This window comes from Strix aluco, chromosome 11, assembly GCF_031877795.1.
Source record: "Strix aluco isolate bStrAlu1 chromosome 11, bStrAlu1.hap1, whole genome shotgun sequence".
Classification (NCBI taxonomy): domain Eukaryota; kingdom Metazoa; phylum Chordata; class Aves; order Strigiformes; family Strigidae; genus Strix; species Strix aluco.
Window position 1 is genome coordinate 14,389,300 of NC_133941.1, and position 17,440 is coordinate 14,406,739.

The window sequence follows — 17,440 nt, forward strand, 5'->3', positions numbered from 1 at the left end:
GGGCGGGCCCGCGGCCGGGGGATGTGGCGATAGTGACGTGATTTTGTCCGCGTTGGAGCCGGGGCGGCCGTGACGTGGCAGAGAGCGAGCGAGCGAGGTTCCCCCGGTCACAGAGCAGCCGCCGCCGCCTGCGCTTTATAAGTCGGCGCCGCCGGGCGAGCCCCGCCGCTCCGCAGCCGCCTCCCCTCCCGCGGAGGGATCCGTGAGCGCAGACGGGCGCCGGGCCGCGCTCCTCCGCCCGCCCTTGCTCCCGCCCGCCTCGCCGCTCTCCTCCCGCTGCCTGCGCCGCCGCCCAGCCCTGCGCCGGAGCCGCCATGGGCCTCACCATCTCCTCGCTCTTCTCCCGCCTCTTCGGCAAGAAGCAGATGCGCATTCTCATGGGTAAGGGGCGACAGAGGCGCCCGACTACGCCCCCCCCCCCCCGTCGAGCCGCGCCGCCGCAGCCGTTGCGCCCTACCCGGGCCGCGGCCGACGCCAGGCCCGTCCGCCCGCTCCCTCCCTCCCTCACGGACGCGTCCCGCTGGCGGTGGGGGAGGGGAGGCCGGTGGAGCGGGCTGCGGGCTCCGGGCGGGGGGGTCTTGCCCCGTCCCGGGGTGTGGGGGACGGGACGCTTCTCTATCGCCTTTCTTCGGGGCTTGTGGGGTCGTTGGGAAGTGAAGGAGCGGTGGGGGAAGGGGTGGGGATCGGGCTATGCCTGCCCTTCCTTCTCCTCCGCCGTGTTCACGTTCTCTTTTCTCTTTCCCCCCCCCGCCCCACTCCCGCTGTCGGCGGTCGCGGCTGCGCGGGGCAGGGAGAGGCAGCGCCCCGCTTCCCCCGGGGCTGGCAGCGGGGCAGGGAGAGGCTTCAGCCCTGCGCCTTGCACCTGCGTTTCCGCTTGCGTTGAGCCCGAGCGAAATGTAGAACAAAGATCGAATTGCAGTCGGTGAAGCCGGTGCCCGCCTGCTCGGCGGAGGCCGTCGGGCCGACGGGGGTGTCCTTGGGCCGAGGGGGGACCCCCTTTACCGAGGAGGCGAGGGACGTTTGCGCCCTGCTCCCCCCGCGCTGCCGGGGCCGAGGTGCTCTCGGCCTGGAGACGCCGATCCCGCCCGAGCAGCGTGGCTGTTCGAGCAGGATGTCTGACAAAGCCTGGTGTGTTTAACACCAAGACCTGAAGAAATTGCCGTATAATGGCCGGTTTTCGCTAACTGTGGTGTTCGTATCTCCGACTCTCGTGAAAGGACGTTTCGGTATAGCGTCTGCACTTTAATTCTCCTCTACCTCATGCACAAAACCATAAAAACCTGTAGGTTGCTCTTCCAGTACTTACTTAGTTTTACTGTCTGCCCATAACTGTTTACTTGGAATTAGATTGTGGTTCTCTTGACACAGACTGTGTAAGAGTTGAAGCCAGTGGCTCTTGAAGATTCTCACTTGAAGATTATGGTTCAAAAGGTCAAAGCAAGCACACACTGAATTGGGTATTTCCTCCTCCATCTCTTGCCTGACTTCTTCCACCCACCTAACCACCCCCACAAGCTTTCTATACAAACAGATCTTAACCCCCTAATTTTTTTCAAATTCTGTTACCAAAGTGAATGGAACTTGGTTCGTGGCCATTGACTGAAGTAACTTGTCCTGAGAAATTATATGAAGTGCTCATTTCAATACAGCCAGCAGTGGGACTGGGTCCTAACTGTGCGACTTCTTGGCACACTACCCATCCTTAACGCTGCCTGGGTATGCACAGCAGACCCAGTGATGCAGGTTTTTTTTTTTTTTTAATTGTTATTTTCCATGTTCTTCATACGTTTTGTGATGACAGAGTTCTTTATTGCATGCACAGTAATTTTTACTGTATCTTCTCTGTTTGAAATTAGAGACTCTCATCCATTTCAAAATAACCTGAGTAATTTTTGTCTTTGAGACAACTTAGGTACATCTGTTGGTTTCAAGGAAGTGATTTGACTGTCTCCCTAGCAGCCAGACTCTTCATATGAGAACTCTAAATGAATGAAGTAAAATCTTCAAATGAGCTTGGCTGTAGGATGAGATAGTGTCTGTGGTATTTGTAGTTCTGTTGCATTCTGCGAAATAATGAAAACAGGAAAGCAATGTCTTGCAGATCAAAACAGCTTGGAAGGCTTTATTGGTAGGTAATCAGTTCAAATTTAGGTTAGATATGAGTTAGGGAGCGGCACTTTCTAGCAGTAGGTTTAAATGCATCTTTTTTTAAGAAAAAAGTTTTATTTGAAGGCATTATATTCAAATACAGGACTGGGTCAGAGCATGAGACTGCACCATATTTGTTAGATAGCATAGGGTAAAATTTTGGCGATGTTGTGATGAGAGTGAATCATAGGACTGAAATGGTATGTTTACAAGCAGAATATGTTATATTGGATGTGACCTAATTTGTTTGTACCTGTAACATGGAAAAGCAGCTCTTCATAGCATTCTACATTATGTATCAGCACTTTGAGGAGAGATGTCTGAATGAATACTGGGACTGAATTAAACTTTCCTCAAGGTGATAATTTTCAGTTTATGGTTTGAAAATGACCTGTACAAGGCTAGACCTTTAAGTTTTTTGCATGTAGTATACCAAGGAAGTAACTTTATGGGGTAAGGTGTCTATGGAGAGATATTTAGGGGGAAAATACTATATGGTGAGTTGATAATGAACAGATGATTCATTTATAATTCAAGCTTCCCTTTCACAGCTTTCTTCTGTCTCTGCAGAATTCAAGCTGAAGTAGAATTAATCTCTTAAGACAGACTTTGTGTTACTGAGTTCTGCAGAATTTGAGTATTTCTTATCAGGTACTATTATCAACAGCAAGCATGACACACCATCTTTTTATATTCTCAAACTACATCTGTGATAAAAGGTGGACATTTAATGGTATACTGTTACTGAAATCTTGTTTTTAAAAAAAATGCACTCATATAATTAAGTATTTTTTTGAAAAATTAGATTATCGTTCTGAGGAAAAGCATGTAAAAAAATTCCTGCATCTTCTTTATAGATGGAAGTAACATGAGAGAAGAGAAATAACTGTAGGATGGGATTGAGTGACTTAAAGTTAGACTAGGCAACTGGGGCATTAGAGTGGAAAAACTGCCCTAACCCTACACGTACCTGTCTGTAAGACTCTTCATGGATAGTTCCTTGTGCTTAAAAAATAAAAGTTACTGATTCCTTGTGCACCTTTCCATATCATCATTTAGTATTCTGTGTCTTGGTGTAGCTGTGCAAGTGATAACTGAGATAATAGCTACTCAGGAGCTTCAAATACAAAGGTAATTATTAAATAGATTGGGGAAAAAAATTGTCAGATTCTTTGGGATTGTGTCACCGTACAGCACAGAACCATTTAGCTGCTTTTTATTTGTTGGGGTTTTTTTTTAACCACTGTTCGTTTGCATGCTGTTGTGGTTTTTTTCGTGTGTGTGTGTTTTCTTGAGAAAATTGTATTGAGAATTGCCCCTTCATGTCCCCCAAAGATTTACCCAATTGAAATGAAACCTGGAAGAGGAATAGTATGTAAAAGATAAATAAGAAAAGTTTTGAGAGAACTGGTATAAAGGTAAAAGAAAAAGAATACAAACCTGTAGTAGATTGGGTTTCGTTAATTTTATTTTTTTAAGCTGCTTTTGATTGTAACATGAATGTCATGGATCAGTTAAATACAGCAGAAGCTTTTCCTTTTTCCTTCTCTAATTATAGGAAATGCTCATGTTGAAAGCAGCAACACACTGTATTCTACAGTAAATTTTGGAATTCTCAGTCAACCGAGATCTGTTGGTCTTGATGGATGCTCCATTTAAAAAGTCAATTCTCATTTTTTCTGCATCTATAGTTTATATGAAGTTCTGTGCTGCGGTAACTGAGGCAGCTTGATATTCAGCCACCAGTGATCAAAGTAGAGAGTTGGTAAATGAGGAATGTGATGTGGTCACAGGCGTGGTGTTCCCAGGGACAAGCGAACTACAAGCTTGAGATTTAGAAACACGACTGACAGGCTGTGCATAAAACACTCTTAAAAAGGAGTAAAGGGCTCAGAACCACAGTGTGTTTAACAGCAACTGAAAGCATTGTAGATATTTTTTCTCCAGCTAGAGGAAGAGGATGTTTGACTCAGTTTAAAGATAAATGGTTGCAAGTGCAAGTCTGTGCTTCCCATTTGTACTTTATTGTCATCTTAGGGCTTTGTGGTACAACTGCTGAACATCATACCCTACATTGAGATTCTTGCACCCTGGGCTCTGGTGGAATCAGAGTGAAAATGTAGAATCACAAATTTACTTCACATTATTTGGGGATGTAAGACTTAGGTTTTAATCTTGATAGTTGAATTTGATATGGCAATAGCTCATAGATGTGCATGGAGTGTTCCAGTGCAAATGTAAACATGTGTTTATTCTTGGACTACTAAAAGCAATCGTTACACTTCCTAGCAGCTCAAAAGATTAAACATGATTCAGAACTCTGAAATGTCTTGTTCTAGAAAGGGGTGGTAAATGGCAAATTGGAGTAAGAAATATGAACGGAGGCTATGCTCTTGATGGTTATTGTTTGTTTGGACCTCATAACATTTGCAATTTGGCTAAAAGAGGCAGGTCTTGCAAATCAGGTCATGGTGATTTGCAGAGGTTGCCTTCCCTTGATTAAAAGCTGCTCTCTCAAGTGTGGAGTCACAACAAAACACATATCCATAACTCAGGACTTGCCTCAGTGCAAAGTCCAACAGCTTAATTAGAATTGTGGATAAGAGTGGATTTAAGTAAAGTCTCTGGGCTTTGTGCTTACATAGCTAATGTAGCCTTCTGCCAGCGCCATTGAGGTGTTGGTGGGTCCTTGGACAAGAATAGAGTGGATCACTGGGGCAAGAAGTTCTTAAATTTAGCAAATAGTTTAAAATTCTTGACTAGTTCCTAATTTCTTAACTGAGCCATATCTTCAAATGGTTCTTGGTACCTTGTGTATATACATTTTTTGAAATTACATTAGCTTTTTTTCTTTGCCTTTACCTGTATCTTTAGTATAACCCCTAAATACACAAACCATTTCTGTAGATAATGCCATCATTCTTTTGTTGCTAATTTTAACAAATCTTGTCAGTGTTTGTTGTGCTGATAACTGTTTGGGGTTGTTGAGGGGGGAAGTTGGCAGGTGGGAGAAGAGTTTGTGAGTATGTGTAGCTATAATTGGTGGTTCACTAAGCTATCTTAATGTTAATTTACTGGAAAACTATTGCATATATATCATGTGCTTGCATTATGTTTTCTTGCAAAGATCTAGGCATCTTACAAATGCTCACTTGAAGCTGAGTTGCATGAGAATAGTGTTGAGCTTCAAGCATTGTGCTGTTAAAAGCATTGTTTCTTAGCATAGATTGAGTATTTGAAGGTTTCAGAGTTCACTGAAAGGGTATTCTGAGGCTACCTGACACTTTGTGGCTGTAGGGAAAATGCTAACATTTACAGGTTTCATGACTTGCAGGCTCTTGTGAAACTTATACTGCAGCAGGTCTTTATTCATGCTTGTGTGTGATTCTAAAAGAGACCAACACTTAGACACTGGCAAACTTAAAACTGTTGACTTTTAATTTGAGCATTTAGGGAGTTAATTACCCCTCAAGGAGCTTTGGTTTTGATGGTAGACTTTTTTTCCCCCCTCTTCTTTCATGACATTACCAGTTAGAACAACTTTTTTTTTTAACATGCAATGACAATACCAGCGAAACTGCGTTGGCATATATAATCCTGTTCTCAGTATCAGAATATAGGACAATTATAGATAGGTTTTTTAATTAGTTTGCTGTAACAGCAGTTTGTGTCTTGAGAAGGAGGAGATTTTTAAAGAGTTGGGTTTCATTCTGAATAAGTAGGTAATTTTGAATTCCATTTTATTGCAATGCTAAGGAAACGGTTGTATTATTAATAGTCAAGTCATCAAACCACTTAAAGCTTAATATATCGCAGTCACCAAGTAGGAAATTAACTTGGAACACTTAATGTTAACAGTCAAAGATAACATTTGGTTTCTTGTGCAAGTATTATTTAATTAATTCTTTTGGGGGTTTATTTTTGTTCGTGCAAGATTTTATTGACTATTTTAAGTTTCACAAATAGACATTCAAACTGTAGCTGTGGTGTTTAGTACCTACTGTTTATTTAGGTGCTTATGTACTAGGCATTGGATTCTAATGTAAAGAACTGTATTTTGAGTTGCTCTTGTGTGTTCTGAAATGCTAACAATAAGGTTGCACAGACAGTTTTAGACGGTGTATGCCTGCAATGTTGGTGATGCTTCTCAAAAAAAGTCTTTGAAGCTCCAGTTTTGTTGGGTTTTTGTGTTTTGTTTTGGTTTTTTTTAAGGATCACATATTTACTGCATAGGTTACATTGAAAAACAGCAAGGGTAAGTTTTGTTGCAGAAACAGAAGAGTAAATTTCAGTGCAGAAGGCCGCCTATAAGGAGCAGAAGTGGAGACTCCTAGCGACAGTGTTCTAGTGGATCTCAATGAATAGAAGTGATATCCTGAAGCGTTACAGCCTTAGGGTATATCCAGAGGGATGACAGGAGCTTCCTAATGTATGTGTTTTTTGTCAATGCAAAAGAAATATTTTAGCAAAGGGACAGAACACTGTAATGAGGGAGCTTGAAGTGTCTTCCACTGATAGTGCCAACTCCTGGTGGTTCAGGTGCATGTGAAACTGGCCTTAACTGAAGGTTGAGTGAGTGAGACCTTCCCCAGCTTGAGTGCAAAGTAGCACACGTGATCGGTTAGAAACTATGTGGTGCTTGTAGATTGTTGCTAGGCATTTAAAACTATCCTGACTTACACAGAAGAAACTTTCAAAGTGAATGACAAACCTTAATTAAGAAACACAAGTAAGAAGATGACTAGAAACTTGTGAGCCCGTAGGCTGTGGATGGAAGTGTGTTATTGAGATGGGGTTTTTCATTGCTTGTTCTCTCTCTCAATGCTGGGTAAAGGAGATGGGGAGAAACATACAGTAGTATATCAACAATGACTTAAGAGTGTTTAACAAGTGTTTCTTCTCAGGAAAAAAACCCTAATACTCTGCATGTAAAAGTCATATTTTTACACTAGCAGGTTGCAGTTCATACTGTGAACTAAATTAAATTTTCTGTTCATTCTAGTTGGTTTGGATGCTGCTGGTAAGACAACTATTCTGTATAAACTGAAACTAGGAGAAATTGTCACCACAATTCCAACTATTGGTAAGATAAGCAATTCTCGTGTCTTCACTCTGGTTACTCTAAATCTGTGTTGTAGAGACTGGCCTCTGAAGAGTGTAGGGATTTACTATCTTTGCAGTTAGTATAAGAGTCAAGACAAACATGGGCTTTCTGGTACCGCTGTATCATAACTGTGTCAGACCAAAGATACGTCTAGACCAGAATCCTGTGTTTGACAGTGGCCAGTAGCAGATGCTCAGGAGTACAGGAGCAGTACTTCCCCCAAACAGTATGAGCCTCTAGCAGTTTGTGGCTGAAAGATTTGCTGAACCAAAGGTCATGCACTTGGATTTAAGTGATTAATTTTTTTTCCCCTTTCAGTTAATTTTCTTCTTGACCTAGCAATTCATTCTGATAAGCCATGTTTTTATATATATATATTTGGGAGAAGTATAACTTAAGAAGTAGCTATCTTTAACATGCCTAGAATTACATTTTAACACTACCATTAACTTTTCCTAATTACTTTTTTATTTTTAGGTTTTAATGTGGAAACGGTAGAATATAAAAACATTTGTTTCACAGTTTGGGATGTTGGTGGTCAAGATAAAATCAGACCTCTTTGGAGGCATTATTTCCAAAATACACAGGTAAGAGTTCCGAGATGGCCATAGTTTTTGTGAAGTCTCACATTCTGTAGAGTATATATGGAAAGTTGTCTTCTGTCCCTTCCTTTCAAAAAGGCTCGTTACTACTTCCTGCAAGTTCTGAGGGATATCCAGATTTTATTCTAGTTGATGCTAGTTTGTTACCTTGAAGGCTTCCAGTCTAGTGGTGAGTGTAGCCTGGCAAGGGTAAAGTCCTTCAGGATCTACCAGTGTTCTGTCATGTGCCAGAGCAGCAGGTTGGTTTGTGAGGAACTCTTCAAATTTGCTGTATCCATGCTTTGATCTGTTCGAACTGGTGTTGGCTTATACATAAAACCCATTATTGCTTAAACTCCCTTCTACACACTCTTTTTTTAATAATCATCCTTAAAATTTAATAATCATCCTTAAAATACACAGCTTGTACTGTGTTATATCAGTGTATATAGTAAAAGATCTTGTTACCAATTGATTATAAAATGTCAGCTTCATATCTGTCATTTTTGGTGTCATCAATGTGATTCTTTCCTTTGGTTTACAAGTAGTAAGGTAAGTTGCTTATTAGTACCAGGAAACTTTGGGAGTGGTGGTTGGTTTGGGGTTTTTTTCTGTGTTGAATATAGAATTGTTTCCAAGAAACTTTTGTGCAGCATAACGTGTGTGATTGGTGCAGAAAAATGGAGAAGTTTGGGTTGGCAAAAAGGAGCCAGCAAAGTACTGTTGTGAATAGAGTAATACTTAATTTCAGTTCTTTATTCAGCCCCGTTACTAAATATTTTTAAAAGGCGCTTCTCTTTTCTTGGAGAGTGACAAAATTTAAGGTTTTTCATACTGAAAGTAAATAGTGTGTATGTATGTGTGTAGGGAGGACACTTGAATAACAGAGATGCCATTAGAAATACTATTTAGTACAAGCTTTTTTTAAACAAATTCAGGCCTTACTTTAAGCATGTGGGTTTTTTCGGTGAAACATGAGATGGTGAAGCATTTGTGATTTTCCTCCTGCATTTAACATGATAATAATGAGTGAAAACAGAGGGAGGAGAGGTAGCTTCTGAAATTTTGCTGTTGTCTCCCTGCTCCCCCCACCCCACATGAATCCCACACTAATCTGTAAACCAATATTTGTGTGGTTTAACTTTTGATTTAGAAGGCCTAACTTTATTTTGCAGTTGAAACTTACTATGTAGTTGCTCAGACATATGTCTTGCATTGCTTAAACAGACATTTCTGTCAAATTTGCTTACCTAAGAGAGAGGATGATACAATACTCAATATGAGGTTTTTTGGTTTTTAAAATAGTACTGCATGTTTACATTGGTTTTTCAAAACTGCTTGACTTCTTACAGGGCCTCATTTTTGTGGTAGACAGCAACGACAGAGAGAGAATCCAGGAAGCAGCAGAAGAGCTGCAGAAAATGGTAAATATCGATACCTTCTGAAATATGATTGTTATACTTACTCTGTTATATTTTTGGATGTTTGTCAGCTTCCCTAAGAGATTTAGGGTTTTAAAATTTTAGGGAGTTTGTAGAGTGCATATTGTATTCACCTGGTAATTCTGGGTCACGTAGTGCACTGAGTTGTAACTACAACTCTGTCGAGAGCTTTAGCTCAAGAACTACTAATGTATCAGGACCTTTTTTTCCTTCATAAAGCCTTAATAGAAACACAGCAGATAAAGAATTTTGGAAAAGCAAATTGGTGATAAGAATTTCAGCATCAAGGTGCTCGTAAATTTAAACTGCCTGTTGAAGAGTATTTCCTTACTTACAGGAGAAGTTCTGTTGAATACTAGTGAAATTTCACTCTGTGCTTATTAGTTACTTCAGGAGCGAGAATTAAAATGTTTATAACCCTTAAATCAGTGTTTAAGATTTTTTTTTAGTGCTTGTTGAAGTAATTGAAGTACTTAAGTGAGCTAATTTAATAACACAACCGTTTTTTCTGTTAGCTTCAAGAGGATGAGCTGCGAGATGCAGTGCTGCTTTTGTTTGCAAACAAACAAGATCTGCCAAATGCCATGGCAATCAGTGAAATGACAGATAAACTAGGTCTTCAGTCTCTGCGTAACAGAACTGTAAGTGCTGAACTTCCTGGTTGATGAACTCTTGTCTTCCTTTGTTATATATCATAAACATAAGTTTTCCTTTAAAGGAAAGGAAAGTAATGTCTGTATGTTGACACTAAGATCATATCCATAGAAGATGTTTTGGAGGTCTGTTAGTTTAGATAATTCCGTGTCTATTTCCTGAAGAGCAGTCTTTCAAAAACAAGCTAGTTTTCAGCATATAAACCAAATGTAAGTTCTGTATTTGTTTCCTGATGCCCTAAATGGTGTTCTAGCATTTGGTAGGCCAACAATGAGTTTCTGGATAATGTCTGAACCCCATCTATTTATACTTTTCAACATTTTTAAAAATACCATCTCTTCAATATTGACTCTACTTATGGCACTATTTAAAAAACACTATTTGAGTGTGTATCTGAGTGTCACATACTGTGATAATTTAGTTTGCATTTTGTTGGTATTTAAAATTTATTTTTGTTTGTGTTTTACATTAACAGTGGTATGTCCAGGCTACCTGTGCTACACAAGGAACTGGTCTGTATGAGGGACTTGACTGGCTGTCAAATGAACTCTCAAAACGCTAACTCAAACTGGATGACTCTTTCACCAGGGACATGTTTGATATAAGTGGTCTAGGCTTGTTACAACAAAATTAGTTTGCATCTTGGTTATTACAGTATCTGGAACTGATATTTGGGCAGGATATTACATCGTTTCAACTTATTTTGTTGCCAATTATTGTTTACCGAGCTACATGTTGCAAAGGTAGCAGTATGCTTGGGTAAAAATCTCCTTAACTTGGAAAAAGTGTATCTTCTGATTTTATTCCCCTTGTTAGCCTAAATGCCTGAATATAGTTATTGTGACATCTTAAAGATCTGTTTTGAATACTCTTTTGAGCCCCAATAAATTAATGTTTTAATTTTTTTTTCTCCCTGCTACTTTTAGTTTACTGATGCCCTGTTTCATTCCTCAGACAGTCTGCTGATTTAAAAATGTAGCATTCCGTATGTATTTATTTCTTTCCCTTGCCAAAAAGAATTCCTAATACTGCTTGTTCCAGCCAAGGAAATGCTCTAAAACACTATACAGATCTACTGCACTGAGGAACATTTTATTAGTCCTTGGGTTCTGTCAGCCCAACTTGCCTTTGTGTGAATTGGATTTGATGGGTAGAATAGTTCTGTGCTGGTTGCGAAGAGCTCATGTTGAGGTTGTTTTTAATATTCAGCAGATTGTCTTCCTTTATATTGTATCTTTTTTTTATGTTGCATGTTGCTTTTTGGTATCAGCCTGACTATTTTTGCCCAGTGTATAATAGTTCCGCTGAAGTTTTACTGTTTGTTGGTGAACATATCTTCATAAAGAAATTTTGGAAAATTCATCAAACTCAATGGATTAGTTTCTTCATAACCCACTTGGAATTATTCCTAATAAAATGATAAAATGTATAATTCTGTGTAGGCTCTTCTTGATTCCTGCAATAGTTTAACTGCAAGTTATCACTTACTCTTTTTCCATATACTGAGCTTTCCTGCAGCTTGAATGTGAACATCAGTCTCAGATTTTCACTTATTTGGAGCTATGCAGAGCGGGACCTGGAAGGTGGGCAACAAAGTTGTGTACAGTGCAGTAGAGTAGCTGTTGTCAAGACTTAGATAATTCTGTAAGTGTCTTCTGAAGTTGTAAGTCTAAAATTCCTTTTAAGATGTCCAAATACAAAAATACTAACAGTTACAAAAGTTGTAATAAAACAAATGTGAACTGCCTGAAAAGCATGCATGTCCGTTTTGTAGTTGTATCTACATTTTAAAAAACAGCATGAGTTCTAGCAGGAGAATCAGAAATTCTGTTGGTGGCTAGCTGGGAAGCTAGCTGGAACACTTGTATAGGGATTTAATCAATATTAATGGTGATAGTCACCCCCAAAAAATCACCTCTATGCAGCTGCTACTCTCTGGCTATTTCTGCCATCTTATACCTCTGTAGTTCAAAAGACTTAACATGTTTTTTGAGGCTGTTACTAATGAGTATTTTAAAATCTCTTTTTCTATTGCCTGTCTGCTGGTTTATGACTTTAGGAACCCAAAGCATGATTTCATTGCTGTCTCAGGCTAAGCTCCTCTCTTATTTTTAGCCCAGGTCTTGCTATCCTTGCTACAAGAAATCCCAGTGACAAGGCCTAGTAAACTCAAGCTAGTTGAGATTAAGAGCAACTTCCAAGGCACTTCTGCTGTAACTGAGGTTTAAGTTTCTAGGAAGTGCTGTTACTGTGAACACAACTAACTGAGAAAATTCCAGAGCTTTTGATTATGGTCATTAACTGTCTTTAATATGTAACAGAGACCCAGGGGACAGTGTAAGGTGAATAGGGTTTTGCTGGCACCGTTAATGAATTGCTGATTACGTATTACCCAAAGTTGATATATCCACGCATTGGATCAGTAGCTGTTAATATGCATGTTTCTAGCAATGCAGTTCCTTGAAATAAACCTTAAAAGGAACACCTTGTTCAGAAGAGGCAGCTTGTCCATAATACGGATTGCATTGGTAGTCCCAATAGGTTAAAATGAAACAATGATTGTGACAAATGAAATGCCATCTCCTCTTCCCAGGAAGAAGCTAGAGGTAGGCTTCAAACAAAAAAGCAGACACTTAGAAACAGATGAGGCCTGTTACCTTGAAGGAAACATTCTGTTTGGTAGAGAGGAAGATTTCATTGTTTTAATTATTTCAAATGCTTTTAAATAATTAAACGCTCAAGTTTAGGTGAGCTCTGTTTAGCCACTATGCTTTTGAGTTATAGTATGTGTATAGAAGCTCATATTTCAAAGAGTCACCATGCTTGGCTTTGTGTACCAGTAGTTGTAATTCTGCTATAAAATGAGTAATTTCCAAAAGTCAAAGACAGAAAGTAGTAAAGATCTTGAACCTCATTGAAGAGTGATAGAGTCTGCATGAGGGGTTAAGGCTACAGCTTTCACTGAAGTGTAAGGCACTTGTAATTCTTGGGTGTAATTGAGTAGTCACCGTAGTGTTAATCAGAGTGTAGAGAGGAACTGAAGCAAGTACTTCAATCTTCCTGTAAATACATAAGATCACACTTGACCTCTGTTACTAAAATGATATTTGCCTCTTGATACTCTGTAAGGTTTTACTCTTGGAAGCAAGGTCTGTGTTACAGTTTATTCATACTACTATTAAGCTGTGGAAGGGACGAGACACTTGATGGGCTGTGGAGTAATGTCACAATTGATAGAAGTAAATAAACTTTCCCTCAGGTTGTTATATTCTCATCGACCGTTCTCAATTCTCTCAAGGTTTTCAAGGTACACTCTAGATTCTAAGCAGCAACTGGGCTTGGTGTGTGTGCTTAGAAAGCTGCCTTGTCTTCAGATGAGAAATGTGAAATAGTTTGTTATGTGTGTTCTTACTGGCTATTGCTGTGAGCTGAAATCTTGGTGGCTTGCTTTTCCCTTGGGAGTGAGTGCTACTTTTGTAGCTAGTGCTTGTCTGTTAGTACAAGAACAAACAGTCCTGATGAGGGTTTTTTTATTATGCTGTCTTATCTCTTTTAGTACCAGGATCCCATGCAGTGTTGAAATTGGTATCATATTCCATTAATATGGCTATCTGTCAGTAAATTAATTAGCTGGGGCAGTGACGCTTTCTTAAACTGACCAAAAGGATAATTTGTGTGCTAGTCTTCTTACCTGAACACAGTACAACTCTGCTACTGTGAAGGCACTGACTCATTTAAGACATTGTGGGTAGGTAAAAATACTTTTTTTGCTTTTTGGCATTCTTTTAAATTGTTATTTTCTGGCTAAAGCAATTATAACAGTGACCTTTATATGTTGTATGTCAATAACAACATATAATACAGCTCTGCTCTCCAGAGACAGATGAAATTCCCATGCAGATCCAATACTAACTTTGTTTGTCACTTCCCTATCAGAAGTCAAATACCTGAACTGAGCTGTTGTCCCAGAAGTTCAAAATCTTGGACAGGCACAAGACTGTTCCTTATTATACTGTAATGACAGGAAATCCTGAGTTCCAGTAGTTGAAATTTTTCATTGTGTAGCATCAACTCTTGTATTTGGTGGGCAAGTTCTGTTGCACTGGGGAGTCAGTCTAGTAATACTTCTTGTATACAAGAGCTTTTATTTCAGTGTATCAGCTGGCCATCTTAACTATAGAGAGCAAAACACTGAAGAATGAGTGGTTTTTCTTTTATTTGGCCATGCTGACACAATTTATTCCTTGTATTTTCAGTACATGCATTGATTGGCCTTTCATTTGTTTCCAACATTTGGAGAACAGTTTTGCATGAATATTTAGATTTACGTACAGATCAGTGCAAAAGGCTTGTTTTGTTTTTCTCATATGTAACTAACTGGATCACTGAATCCTAGAACATAAATAATAGTGGATATCTGTTTGTTTATTTAAAAAAAAAAAGTCTTCATGAACAACATAATCTACAAAACAGCTTCAGAACAAGTTCTAGGTTATCTGCAGACTTTGGTTTGACTGTTCACAAGCAGAACAAAAATCAACTCTAAGCACATCAGGAGTTAGCAACAAATGCTATAAGCATTTCTACTTGCTTGGTTTGCTCTCAGTGTTTTTAGTAACCACCAGTAAAACAGTGGACTGGAGACAATGGAACACAAGGGCACTTACAGCAATGGCCTAGCTTGTGTGTAAAAAGTGGTTTAGGGTTTTGTCAGTAATGAGAATTCAGAGCCCAATTTTCAGTCCCTTTCTCATCTGAGTAATATTTATATTAAGGTCTGGACAAAGGCAATTTGAGTGCAAGGTTGATGAAACTTTGCACATCACCTTGTCCCAGTATGTCTTTCCTGCCCTTGTCAAGAATGGTATTGACAGGGGACTTGAGTGAGAAATTACATTTGATATGCTGCTCTTGGACCTATGAATAAAGCTTAGCTACCAAATGTGTTGCGCAGAAAAAAATTTAAAAGCATCAAGTTCTATTAAAGGATCTGATGTAAATTCTAGGAAAACTGTGATATGTTCCAGGCACTTCCTCTTACTTGGGTGGGAGTTGAAAGTTTTGGAACAATTATTTTGATGCTGGGAATGTGAGAAACAGGTTAACTACACAAAGAATTTAAGATGTTGAAAGATCTGACTCCTTATCATGCTTCCTTTCTTGTACCATTTTTCTCCATCCTTTTTCTTCTTTATCTTAATCATACTTTGCATTATTGTTTGCTTTAGCATGGTACATAAAGGCATTTTACTGAAGGCTTGAATTAGTCCCTTCAAGATTAGCAGTGATACAAGAAATACTAATGTGTAAGAACTCAAGTACTAACTGTCACAGGTGGCTAAGACCCCTTTGTCTGGAATGGAAAAAAATAATACGAGTTCCAAGTTGCCAGACCAGTCTGAAGGATCTGGCAAAACTTGATTGGTTTTTGTATGTATCAGATATGCAGGTAAACTACATTTCACAGTAACCAGAACCACCTAAAAACTAGCCAAGTATCTTATCACCTCCAGAAGGACAGTCTTTCAGTGCCCTTAGTTCTAGTAATGTTCGTGTGGGTGACAAGTTTGTCCACAGCAGGTGCTGGAGCAGTGCTGTCTCTGGAGTTCACTGCATCAGAGGTGGAAAAGTTGATTAGAAAGCAAAGTGAGATGTTCCTTTTTCCGTTTTGCCTTAATGGCTGGTCTGAGAAAGTAGAGGGTAGAGGAACAAAAAGCAAACCCCCAACAAACCCACGCATTTGAAAAGATGCAAAAAGAATCTTGCCAAATTTTTTGATGTGAAGGATATGGAGCATTCCACGTGCTGAAGGAGGAACACAGGTGAGTTTGGGTTTATGAAATAAAATGGAGACAAGCTTAGTGGGACTTCTACAAATCTGTTCTAGAGGTGTAGAGAGGAAGAATTAATTGCTGTGTAAGGTCCAGATGTGTAGGGGGAGCTAAAATGGGAGCTAAAAATCACCTTATGTGAAGTTGGAAGCACCATGTATTACCTCACATAGAGGTAAATATAGTTGGGAGCATGAGGGGTATGGGCCAAAGGTGTGTATCTAAGGGTTGCTTTCATTCCCCCCAAAATGGCAATCCTTTTGCATTGCGACTTTTTCCTAACCGAGACCCTTCTGCTGCATTCGCACTCCAGAAGTGTCTAACTGGTTCCTGACACATCACTGCTATTGGCAGTCAGTCTAGGCTGCTGCATTTTACTAATTAAATGAGGGATACTTGGACTGGAGAATCCCCAGCACTAGCTTGTGGGACAGATTTTTCCTCCTGAAGATAAAGGATTTATCTGCCATGTGCAAGGACCATCTAATTTTACTGGCCCTGTTCCAGTGCCGTGTTTTTCCCTTGCCTCTTGCTTCCTGCAGATGCCAGCTTTCCTGTGCTCTCCCTCTCCTTGGTCTGCAAGGAGCCAGAAGCAGCCCCCCAAGTATCAGCACAGGGAATGAGAGACCTGCTCTTTCTTGGAAGGGAGGCAGAATACCAGGCAAGTCTGTTCTCTGAGCAGCTCCATCTTCTGGTACTATGGAGAAGATTTTTAATGTTTTGGTTTTGGAAAATAAGATGAAGTAACCCAGTTGTGATGGATAGGTATTAAAAAGGAGAAAAAGAATTTTTTTAAAGTTATAAGGGTAATAAGGTAATACAATTTCACTTCCAAATTTAGCAATTGCAATCTTCATATTCTAAGTGACTGACACCGAGACATTGCTCTTGCCAGTCTACAAGCCTGCAGTACTCAGGGGAGTTTGGTTTTTGGGTTTTTTTTCCCCTCAAATTTTTCAGAGCTGGCAAATTGTAGAAGGCCTCTGACTCAGCTGTAATGTAGTAATTTTCAGTGTTTTTCCAAGGTGTTAATACTTAGATTTTCTTCCTGAACAGATCTTCCAATTATTTTTTCTGCCCTCTAAGATGGCATATGCTTGCAAACATCTTCAGGTGTAAGTTCTCCCTCATCTACTAAATTAATAAATATTCTTTGCCCACATATGAGGTGTAGAGCCTCCATTCTGTTTGCAAGATTTTTTTCCTCGCTCCTGTATCTTGACATTTAGTTACAAATCCTGATACTGCAATTATCAGCTTTGTAGTCCAGAAGAGTACAGGCATCACCTTCAACTCATATGCAAGATTGAATTACACTTTACTTTTTAATTAGACTTTAGACTTTAATTAGACTTGTAACAGAACAGTAACTGATCAAGGACCCACCCCAAGTATTGAGGGTCCAGTTTTACAGGGTGAGTACTGTCCATCACTGTTGCAATGATCTAACACAATTTGTTGCCACTTTTATCGCTGCATTCTGTTTTGCTTCCATGTTTTATCCAAAGGCCCTTAGCTACCCTTTGGCTTAGCTAAAATGCTGACTTAGCAAAAACTGAGATCTGAAGGTTTACATATAAGCCTGCCAAAGCCCATTATGCTAAAGGAGTGCTCTTTCAATGAAGTCTCGTGTTGTTTTTGTGGCAGATCTGCTTAAGCAGGTGAATGCCTTGCTCCAGA

At 39.8% G+C, this 17,440-nt stretch overlaps 1 protein-coding gene across 1 annotated transcript; it reads left to right on the forward strand.

Annotated features, from left to right (window-relative positions):
• On the forward strand, positions 1-11,361 carry ARF4 (ARF GTPase 4). The gene is made up of 6 exons (XM_074836189.1): positions 1-381; positions 7,151-7,231; positions 7,730-7,839; positions 9,186-9,257; positions 9,791-9,916; positions 10,405-11,361. The coding sequence occupies exons 1-6, from the start codon at positions 315-317 to the stop codon at positions 10,489-10,491; spliced, it is 543 nt and encodes a 180-aa protein (XP_074692290.1). The 5' UTR covers positions 1-314; the 3' UTR covers positions 10,492-11,361.
• Positions 11,362-17,440: the final 6,079 nt, after the last annotated feature.